General features: G+C 32.5%; 1 protein-coding gene across 1 annotated transcript in view; it reads left to right on the plus strand.

Annotated features, from left to right (window-relative positions):
- LOC108685281 (small conductance calcium-activated potassium channel protein) overlaps positions 1-12,218 on the plus strand; it is a 187,121-nt gene that overhangs the window by 134,399 nt on the left and 40,504 nt on the right. Inside the window, exon 7 of the mRNA XM_018189997.1 lies at positions 1-222. Coding sequence (XP_018045486.1) covers positions 1-222 — 222 coding nt within the window. The remainder of the gene's footprint in view (positions 223-12,218) is intronic.

Here is a 12,218-nt window from a genome sequence, read left to right on the forward strand (position 1 = left end):
ATGCTGGCCGGCGGCGGCGGCTCCCTGAAGGGCCAGTCCGGCGGTGGCAGCATCGGGCCCGGGTCCAAGCACAAGCCGAACGTCGGCTACCGGCTCGGCAGACGGAAGGCCCTCTTCGAGAAGCGCAAACGCATCAGCGACTATGCCCTCGTCATGGGCATGTTCGGCATCATCATGATGGTCGTCGAAAACGAACTGTCCAGCGCCGGTGTTTACAGCAAGGTAAGCCTCACAATCCATGCCCTGTTAGTTGTTCCTCCGAAGATACTTTGCTTGACAGTTTCGCGCGCGCGCGAGAGAGAGAGAGAGAGAGAGAGAGAGAGAGAGAGAGAGAGAGAGAGAGAGAGAAGTTAAGCAACGTAAACCGCACGGATAAGAGTTAAGCTCTTGAGACGATCGCAGATCCCGCGTGGCAATATAAATATAGTCGATTTTCCTTCTTGACTTTCCCAACATCTCGTTGATCCGATTTTCTAACTTATATAATACGGCGCAATTACAAGACTAGGGATAAATCTCTTATCTCTTGCTTAAGTCTTTGGGGCTAAGTTTCTGTAAACTTAGGACGCGCGATTGAAGTTTCGGGATGATAATGTAGAAAAGCGAGAATGATTAATATCGGTTGACATCATTTTCCGATGGAAGCGTATTCGATCAATTTTATTTCGTTCCTGTTGTATATTATGTGTCACGTGTCTCGTGAACCTTCGGAATATAATTAACGCAAGGTTTTCCAAGCGATAGTGACGCGTATCTTCGCGACTTGTATCTTATACATCAAGCGTCCAATTAACTCGCACGTGACCCGCTAATGGACTAATCAAACTTTCGCCGGGACTCTCATAAATACGCCTTAGCTGGATCGTACGTAGAGTAAACTCATCGACGATTCAGAAGTTAAACACCCGGGAGTCACAATCTTGGGAACTCCCCTGGTTCCAATTTACAAAACATCGCAAACATGGCCATTGTTTGAATAATTTGTAATAAACTTAACACCAGTAGACAGAAAGAGTGAGAATCCGCGTGGTTGAATTCAATAATCCAATTAACGAAGCAGTTTTTGAAAAGTACGTGTTGAATTCTCGACAATTCTACCAGTTTTATATATTTATGTAAAGTTTTTATTATAAATTTCGAAAGGTCTAAATATTCGATTGTTAGAAATGAATTGTTGCCGTAAAGTTAATATTTCGATTGATTGAAGAATAAATTTTTCTCTTGTAAAATTCTCAATAAACTGCGGAGTATAACACGTTGTGGAAACTAAAATTGATGAATGATAGATCGTTGATTGTTTGAAATAAATTATTGTGTTACTCGTAGAGTTAATATTTCGACGGAATGAAGAATAAATCTTCTTCTTTTAAAATTCAGAAAGTTGCGATGAACCACAAATTGCAGAACATGCACTTCGTAGAATCTAAAATTGATAAATCGGATTAAGAATATATTTTCCTCTTACAAAATTCAGAAAACGAATTTTTCGCTAAACTACAAATTGCAGAATACAGCACTTGTAGAATCTAAAATTGGTAAATAATACATAATTGTAGTACATTATTGTGTTATTCATGCATTCCAAAAAATATCGTTGTGAATTTAACACCATACGGTTCATATAATGTTCATATAATTTCTACCGTGTTGATTAATGTGTTCGGTATTGTGTGGAATTAACATGGATTTTATATAATGATGTTTATATCAACATCACATGGGATATCGATGTTAATATTAACATTAACGTAATGAAAATTATATGAACACTGCATGAAGTTCAACCTACACTAATGTTGTTTAAAATGTATAATTTATAGTCAATATTTTGATGGATTGAAAAATAAATATTTCTTTTATAAATCTAATTAAATAAGAGAAGTCCTACATTTCTTTTAGAAAATTTTCAATAACTTACAAATTGCAAAACACATACGTTTTAATTAATGAATCATTAGATTCAGAATTTTAGATTCCATAAAACGTATATGTTTGAAATGACTAATGAATTATTACTGATGAAATTAATACTTCGACCGAATGAGACATAAATTTCTCTCTTATACAATTTAAACTAAAATTTTCGATAAACTACAAGTTACAGAATATAACACTTCGTGGAATCTAAAATTGAATAACGAATTGCGTTAATTGTTTGAAGTGAATTATTACTCATTAAATTAATATTCATTATATAAAGGATAAATTTTACTATTATAAAATTAAAAAACTTAAATTCTCGAGAAACTACAAATTATAAAACATTTCGTGTAATCTAAAAGTGGAGACAAAGTATGTACAAAGATAGTAAAATATATTCTGCAGCAAAATACAAATTATAGTCATATATTTCATTTATCGCAATTTATACATTCTGCATATTTTACGTCATCATTGAATAATAATTAGTCAACATTCGCGCAACAGTTGTACCGTCATAATGCGACGGTAAATACCGGTGAACGTGAGGAATGATTCTTGCAGGACACCATGTATACACAGCTAGCAACATTTTAGCAAGTTGGTCGACATTGAAGTACCTATAAATACTGGTCACAGTTTGCACATTCTGCTTATCGCAGTCTATCTTTGCAGGATTCTCTGAATAAATTACTAGTGACTGATAAATGATAAAGGTACACAATCGCGAGAAGGCCAAGGGAAGATTGAGACGGTTCACTGAATATTTATCATCGGTTGGGATGCTCCGCGGCGAAACGTTAATTCATTCGCCATCGATCAGAGCCCTCGAAACCGCGTGAAAAGTGCAGAGTGATGTAGCCACGTTAATATTACAGAGGTTGGTTTGCCCCGAAAAGGGCAAGTAGGATTTTATGCTTCAAGGAATTTCCGTTCTCTCAAGAATTCAATGCGTCGCGTCCATTTATTTTTACTGCAGCTTCTTTCTCTGTAATATTGAGTGATTAACATCATGCTGACTAAAGTGCTGAGACTGGCTTGAAAGATATTCTTCTCTTATAAAGCTGCAAAAGCTACAATTTTCGAAGAATTGCAAATCATGAAATACAGTTCTTCGCAGAATCTAAAGACATATGTTGAATTACTAGAAAAAAAAAATTTTAAGAAGGCTTTCTAGCAATCTGAAGATTTTAATTAAGTTTTCCTTAGAAAAAAATAGAATTTTAAGAAATCAAGGCTTTCTAAAAATCTGAAGCTTTCATTTAAGCTTTTCCTTATTATACGCCTATATAGTGAGTTGCCATTTCTCGCTAGACTTTTAAATTTCCACAAAAAAATAATGCTGATTCTTAGAGAAAAACCGCTTTGTAAGCGTATCATGTATCTGAGAAAACAAAATTTCCGAAATATTTCTTACGGAGTAAGAAGTGCAGTGCCGCCAATAGTTGTTGGTTTCAGTTTTGAAGAGCTTCGTGCTTGAACGCGCACGCGACGTGAAATGAGGAACTTGACGTCTGCAAATGTATACACGACACCAGCATTTGCCGCTGCTTCGAACAATCCTTGCAGAATGTAGATCGGTTCCAACCCATCTCCCCCCCCCCCCCCCCCCCCCCCCCCGCGTATCGTTATCCTTTCATGTTCTACCACCCGAAGTCAGCGTTTCACGAGGCGAGAGTAGAATCAATGCCGTCGGGGTGTTCACGCTGTCACGGATAACAATTCTTTTCTTGTACGGACAAGGTCCGCCACATGAATCTCAATAATGGATCTTCATGTTCGTGAACATTGAGTTCAAAAACTCAAAGATTGAAGAGATATCCGCCCGGAGTCAACGAAGCTCCGTAAAAACGAATAATCCCAAAACACATTAATATACACTGAGAGAAAACACGGTAATGTCAACTATAAAACTATTGCAAGTTTTATGTTTTATAAAATTAATGTAATAAATTATGTAATAGTTGAATGAACTATAAAGTAATTTATTTGACTATATATGTACATTAATTCTACATATAACACTTGTGTGGTTGTCATTTTTGTAGCTGCTATTACATCTATTTTTCTGAATTTAAAAAAGGATTTTTTAAAAAAAGATAACCATAAAAATAGATAAATTATAAATAGTTTTATAATTACTTTTTCTCGTTTTCTTGTTTTTTTTCTTAACCTAAAATAATGCAGATGAAGATAAATTGCGTTTTTCTGCGCGTTGAGTATAAAATTAAGTTTAAACAAAGTAAAATCTCTCAAAAAAAGTTAGAACTTTTAAACTTATGAAGAAAATTCTCTGCAAAAAAATTACGATAGATTAAAAATATTACTTTCAGCAAAATATGTTACTTTTCCTTTGTGTTTCTATACTAAAAGAAAATCTTTTCATTTCTGTAACTATAATTACATATTACTATTATGGTTGTTACTTATTACTGCAAAATATGGTTGGCCCAAAAAATGATGATAAGTGATAATTAAAAATTATAGTAATTGCAATCATTTTTATAATTACAATAATTGTAATCGTTTTCGGGAATAATATATAAGTAGTTATTATTAACATTTCTACAGTATACTTTGTCCGACATCCTGCACTAAGAAAAATGAGTTTGTTACAACAAAAAAAGGGATAATAAATGTGATGATTTGATAGAAAAACCAGAAAAAGATCAATCGAGTTATTATTAGTTCTTCCACTTCCTTACCTTCTTTTCGTTCTATTACTGCTAAATTTATAGCAATAAGTGACTATTAACTCATTAAATGATTGTACAATATCGTTCGAATTGTTCTTATCATTATTATTAACTTATTAATGCACTTGTAATCGTCTCTGTGTGCACTGTGGCGGCTGCATTTGCTGGGGTCTCGCTATTTACGTATTTACGCATTGATGCATTTATACTTGTATATATTTATTCATCTCTCATTATTTTATTTTATATATGGTAAGTTATGTAATTCGTATTGTTAAACAACTATATACTATTCATATACTATTATATCTTCGTAATTTGTTTCATTTTCTGGACGTCTAGCAACAGTAATTTCGGTGGTGCCTTTCCATTTGTGTACTTATAATATATACTTGGCATACTACAAACGTAATTCTTTTATACAATAAATTTAATTAAATTAAATAACTTCTCATTATTCGTTAATGTATAATAACAAATAATATATCATTTATGATTTTGATACAAATCAAAATAATCAGTATTGCTAGTATTAAATAAAAATCTATCAAAAAATAGGTTAGGTTTTACATAAATTGCTTTTATTATTAATAATTAGTTGAAATAGCAGACTAGCGTCAATCACATCAGTATAATTTGTTGTTGTAATAAATTAATAAAGATGATAAGAACAATTCGAACGATATTATACAATATCGTTTTTTAATATTGTATAATTTAATGAGTAATAATAATCACTTATTGCTATAAGGAAGTGGAAGAACTATTCGTAATAATAACTCGATCGATCCGCTTTCCTACCAAACTATCACAATCAAAGATGTATATCACATTTATTATCCCCTTTTTTTGCTACAACAAACTCATATATTTACAAATCATTTGTGAAAAGCACTGATGGCTTTTTAAATTAACAAAATCTTCTTTCTCAACATTCTTAGGACGTTTCTTGAAGATTTGTGTTGTGTATGGGGGATTATAATAATAATAATAACCATAGATAACTATAGTAACGTGTAATCACAAATATGAAAAATTTTTCTCTCAATGTAGATGTTTAAATAATTAGTAGAAATGTGTACATCGCGTACGTAAAATTAAAATAAGCGGTCTTATCTTATAACTGATTGCAGCGTTTACTATTAGTCGCTTCATTCAGGACAGTAGGTCAAATTGATTCACGTTACATTGTCGGGTTAATGATTCGAAGTGCTGGTCGTCGGGCTTTCAGTATTATATAACTATGCCCTATTGAGATTGGTCGGATTGTTGGTCGATAGACCACTTTCAATTTACTATCGAATGACACACAGTGGCTCAGTATTGAGTAATCATCAGCGTTTTTGCGACACTATCGAAGGGCATATGATCGTTTGGGAAATTTCTCCCTGTTGGGATGTTGAACTTTATTAAAATTCGTCCCGCGTTTGCCCACAACAATTTCAAAACTTATGGACGCTCTGCACGCGGAATTCGAAGATAGTTCGCACCCAGAAAAAGAGAACATTTCTCTACAAGTATATGCCGTATTTTTATCCGCACTGCAGAAAATAACTTTGAGTATAATCATGGATTTATTATACAATGCGGAGAATTAGAATGTAACTAAAAGCAAGCGCTATTAAAAACAATAGGAGATTACATGTGACAGATTCAGATGCTTGCGTAAAAGGAAGATAAAGAAACGAGAAAATATTACTTGTTAATATTTTTATTTTTGCTACTTTATCTTTAAATCTAAATCTATAAAAAGCTCCTTTTTAAGTTTCTAAAATTTCTAGAATTTTTGAGAGATTGTATTGTATTAAGTTGTATTTGTATTACATGTATAATCTCTGCAAAAAGACTAATAAAATTGGAAATTTATACTTTTTGTATACAATTGATAAAACTGTCATTATTTATATTTAACAACACGACAATTATACGGTTTAAATGAAAATTTTCTTATTTTATCTTAATTATTTTTCTAAAACATATTTACTTCTTATTAAAATAATTTTTGATATTCTAATTTATCACCAAACTGTTGTATTACAATACTTTCAAATACATAAAAAAATCACAATTTTTATTTAAAAAAAATGTAATACATTCTTAAGAAGCAAATTGGAAAATGTGTAGTACGATCGATTCACACAATTTTTCTTTAATTTCTAACATTTCTAACATTTAAATAATTTTAATAATTTTAATAATATATTTTAGGTTTTTTTCTATTATTACTCTCTTTATGCATGATTATTTGGTATAAAAAAGGATTTATTTCCCATACAATGGGATATATTTCCATGACCTTGTGACCTTCATAAACGTTATCGGCTAAAAACGGCTCGTTGATGCGCCGGATATTCACGGCGACAACGATAGATGTGAGCCGTTCTGTATATTCCTTCGGTATCAGAGAACTTGTTCAATAATCACAATTGCGAAGGAGAGGCCGCCTTGACCCGGCCTATCCTTCTACAAACAGAGAAGTTCCGCTCGTCCCTCGAGTGCTTTCGGTCGAAAGCTCGCAAGTGTCTTTTCGCTTTCTTCCTTGACGTTCGTATTTATTCCGCCCCCCGACGGGAATATTTTTCTCCCGTAAAAATTTCCCTGGGGATTGCCGAATCTCCTTGTTGACTGAGCAATCCACCACTTGATTCCGTGCCAAGAGCGGAACGACGGATTAACAATATCGATATTGCAAGCTTGATGGGGGCGCAATCGCTTCCCTCCCACGCCACAGAGATCCATTCCAGAATTGCACGTAGTCGTGCGGGATAATCGGATGGAAGACGTTGTCCTTCAACTAGATTTTACAGGAAGCATTCAGTATTAACTGCATTTTGCAGTGAGAACGACGGAAATTACAAGTCGGTTGACTTGGAAAATCCAAACCTCTTTCAAGTCTTGATTCTCAGCATTTGTTGGTATTTCCGAGGTTCTGGAACTGGTTTCTTGAAGTCGTGGACCCGGGAAGTCCTTAATATCCATTAAACATCAAACTCTTCGCAATTTTACACTTGTAAACCATTTCCTTTTTTATATTCATTGAATTTTTGATTCCAAACTGACTTTGGACTTGAGATTCCAAAACATTAAATTTAGAATCTTCGATTCTTGGAAGAATAAAAATAATTTAGATTTAGATCCATCATATAAAATTTTGAAATTAAGACGTTTTATTTAATATCGTGCATTTTTTAATATTTTTAGACATTTATTTTTATTTTCTTATCTTCTTTCTTTTATATTTTAACAACTACTTTTTAATAACTAATTCGACTTTGGAAAGTCGAATCTTGGAAGTTCAGTAATTCAGAATGCTATCGAATGTGAATTCTTGCATTTCTGATCTCTGTGATTGCATTCTTTCATTTTCTTATTGAACTTGCAAGATTCGTAGCTTGGAATTTACGAATTTCGGAAGTTTTTGCAGCTTGATTTTTCCAATCTTCTCTTTCATATGTGAACAAATGGTGCAGCTAGATTTTACGAAACTACATGCAGGTCGCAATGCATGCGAAAGCGTTAGCTATATTCGTATATTCAGCAATTTAAAGATCGTCGAACGATCCTGCGATTCGTTCGTGAACGCGCATCGAATTGCAAATTCGACGAACGTCGAGAAATTTTGTGGCGTCGCAAAGTCGAGTATATCGGTATATATGTTACGCGTTTCGCACTAAAATTCGTATGCGCGGAGGCAATCGTATTATTATTTTGTTGAAACTGGTCCAAACTTGACCAATTCAATTTATTATTTTCGATAATGTAATGTATTTTACTTTATCACATCTAAAAATATTACCAAAAATAAATTCCATGGATTCTTTTATTATTACGTTTGAATAATGCGATAGTGTAAATTGAGCACATAATTCTTCGATTGGTTTAAAAGTTGTTTAATTTTTTTGTCTTAATTTTTTAACAAATTTATTATACTTATTTGCAAATTTGATGAGGAAGTAACATTATGGAATTAAATTAAATTTTATACATTTATTCTGATCAAACAATGTACAAATGTTTATTGGATCCATTTATTTGTTTAGAAAATATTGAACTAAAATTTCAGAAAAATATGATCATTTTGCTTTATGAAACTGAATTTTTGTTTTTTGCAGTTGATTTCAGAATGTAATTCACGAGCTAATATCATCAAAAATTTATAAATGATATAGATTGATAGCTTATTTTGACTGATTATTTAACTGATACTTTTAGTCGATATTGTATGTATACCCAAATACCCGTAAACGTATTGTTTTTTTTTTACAAAACTGGAAATAATCGGCACTCAGCGGTAATTACATTTAATACAAAGCTATATTTTGAATTAAAAATCCAATGAAACAATGGATAATTTGGAGCATACAGAATAAGTTGAAATTTTTTATTTAATATTATAAATTTAAAAAAATTGAAGAATTATCTATAAGAAACCGAATAAGCGCAATTAAAAAATCTGGGCTAGATGCCAAATTGTCTTTTGGCTTTAATTACATTATGAATTTTGTTCCAGCAAAAATCGAACAGAAAATATAAGTTTAATATTTGTAAAAGAAAATTTATTAAAAGCAATTTGTAAAATGTTGTAAATAAAAAGTGAAAAATTTATTGCTTTTTACTCTAAATAGTTCAAATAATACTTCCTTCACTTTATCATTATTATATCTTATATCATTATTAATGTTATAAAAAATTAATATAAAATTATGGGATAAATAGATAATAAATATAACATTTCCGTAAAACCAAACAGATCTAGAAATTTTTAATTTTATTTTTTCATGAATCCTTAAAATATTAATCAAAGCTTAAAACTTTGTTTATATGTCTTTTACATTCGGAAAGAAATTATCATATTTATACAATAAACGATTTGAAGACAAGAAATATTTTTATTTAAAAAAAATAACTTTTCAGATTTGTTTGCACACGGAAAGATTTTGCTAAAGTCTATCTGAAACTTTAATTACATACGAAATTAATTTTGTGTGAATTAAAATAATTATGTAGGACGCTTAAACTAGTTGCTAGAATGTTAAAACTTTCTGCAGCATTGTCATTAACGTTTAAACGTTTTACATAATTATTTTAATGATTCAACAAAATTATTTTTAGATTTGTATTTAGCTAAATTTTAGAGATACTTCAGCAAAATCGTTTTATCCGTATGATTTACAAACTTTTCAATTGTTGAATATTTATTCTCATTTCATATCTTCTTTATTTCATACTTTTCGAGATAATAGAAAATAATAGAAAATTATTTATGATTTAATCGAAAATTGCGAAATTGTAAAATTTATTATTTCAGATTTGTCGAGGAAAATGTCAAAATTTAATCTTTAAAAAAGTCCTCTTCTCTCGTGCTCTTTCACTTTAACTACCGTTTTTCATCCAAAGAAAAACTCTGAGACGTGAATTAAGCTGTAACACGCATCAATCTTCAGTTTATTAGAAATTAATGAGTGGATTACGTGATATTTCAATTAGGACTACTTCCAAGACTTTTCCTTCGCTAAAACTTTTTATATCTTGCGCAGATGACAGTTAACAAGTGCTTGCAATTATATAAATATAAACGGGCTCGTATCTTCTTTCTCCTTCTCCACTTCCTTCATCGTGGATGACAGATCGATCATAGCGACAGCAGCGGTGAGAAATGATAAATTACACCGTCACGTTGTCTCCGGAATCCCCGAACGACCTCGATGACGCGAAGACTTTGACGGAGTGGAGGAAGAAGACGGCAATTATGCGGCTGCAAGGGCCAATGTTATTACAAAATGGAACCGTGACGAGACCAAGGCAGATCGTCAGGGAAGCCCCGACGAGTCGGAATGGAAAGACGAGAATTAACTGGAGTTTCGTCACATCGACGACAACGACGAAGGAAAGAAATATCTACCGCTAAACCAAGTCAAGTTGAAGGAATGAACAAGATGCAGCGATTTCGCATCGTTCATCACGTTCTCATCTACTAGTCTTTTCGTCATCTGGCGTTAAACATCATGCTGTAGCTATCACCGCATCGTTTATCATTCCTGATTTTTGCATTTACAATATTGTTAGGATACGCCTCGCAATACAGAGTGGCTTGAGTTTCTCGCATCTTGAAATACGAGAGTTTGTAACTTCAAACAAACATCTCGTTAATTAACGACGAGAGACCTCACTCAATCTTCTGACAGATGACGAGAGAAGAGGAATTACTAAAGTTTTCGAAAAAAGAAATAGGTTGGAAGAGAATTGTGCGCGATTTATGTGCGAAAATAAAGAATGGTGAACGATCCAAAATTTCAGCTCGATCGTTTAACGCCACAGCATCCCTTTTTACCTCGGGACGCGCTATTAAGAGTTTACGACGTGATCCTAATGCCTGATGGAGGGTTTTGCGCACCTTCTTTTTTCGTCGATGACCTTCAAGCCTGGCTTCGTGTGTTATGCAAGGATTAGGCTCCCTCTCCGTATCGTCGTCGCGAGATAAAAACGGGTCAAAGTACCTTTATTACGGTGGATTAACGAATGGATCCGCCATGTCACTTTTGTCGACCCTCTTGTCTGCCAATGATTCTATCGAGTTTACCGATATGCTTTACGTGCGATCTGCAAATCGCACCGCGTTAATTCCGCCAAGATTATCCCTTACGAAAAAATACACCGAGTTAGGTATTGGCGGACCGAAATAACACTCAAATTAAGTGTTAATCCTCAAGATGGAGATTTATTTGGAAGTTAACATTCAATTTAAGTCATTCCGGATCGCTAACATCTAAGTTCGGTGTATTTTTTTTTCGTAATATCTATACCGTTTGAGTTCCATCTGATTTTTTGTGGAAGGTTCGACTTGATCACATTGGATCGCAACATTCACAAATAAAATCCTAACTTCCTTTTTGTACAGCGATTAATGCAAGATTTTAAATCACAAGTTATCATTATAATTTCTAAACATTCAAAATATCAAGAGCTATGTTCCGTTATTTACAGCAAGTATTAAAAATTTACGGTTGATGTTACGTATACTCTAGAATATAGATTTTCAGTATCTCGCAATGAAATCGGAGAACCTTTAAAGTTTTAAAGATTCCGATAATTGTAAGTTTCTCGGAGCTACACAAATGCGTATCTTGACTTCGAAATTTGCCAATCTCAAATTTTATGATTTATATTTCTAAAGATGAAATTTCCGAAAATTATTCGATTCGGAAACAAATAATTTTGAAGTTTCCGAGAAAGCTGTTATTCATAAATGTTAAAATGAGGAATGAAGATATTTATAAATTGCAGACATTTTTTTATATAGAAGTTTACATACAGAATGTTTATTAAATACTTTTTAATATTTTAGAAGTTGATTTTTGAGATTATTGTAGAAACATTCATATGAACTCTCTCTCTCTCTCTCTCTCTCTCTCTCTCTCTCTCTCTCTCTCTTTCTTTCTCTCTTTCTCTCTCAAATGTTTCAGAAAATACCATTACAAACTTTATGAAATTATCTTTTTTTTCTTATACCAAGAATAATCATATGATTATTTTTATTTAAACGATTTGGGGATCTTTTTATATTTAATGAAAATCACTTTTATTAATAGTGTATATATATAT

This window comes from Atta colombica, unplaced genomic scaffold (genome assembly GCF_001594045.1).
Source record: "Atta colombica isolate Treedump-2 unplaced genomic scaffold, Acol1.0 scaffold150, whole genome shotgun sequence".
Lineage (NCBI taxonomy): Eukaryota > Metazoa > Arthropoda > Insecta > Hymenoptera > Formicidae > Atta > Atta colombica.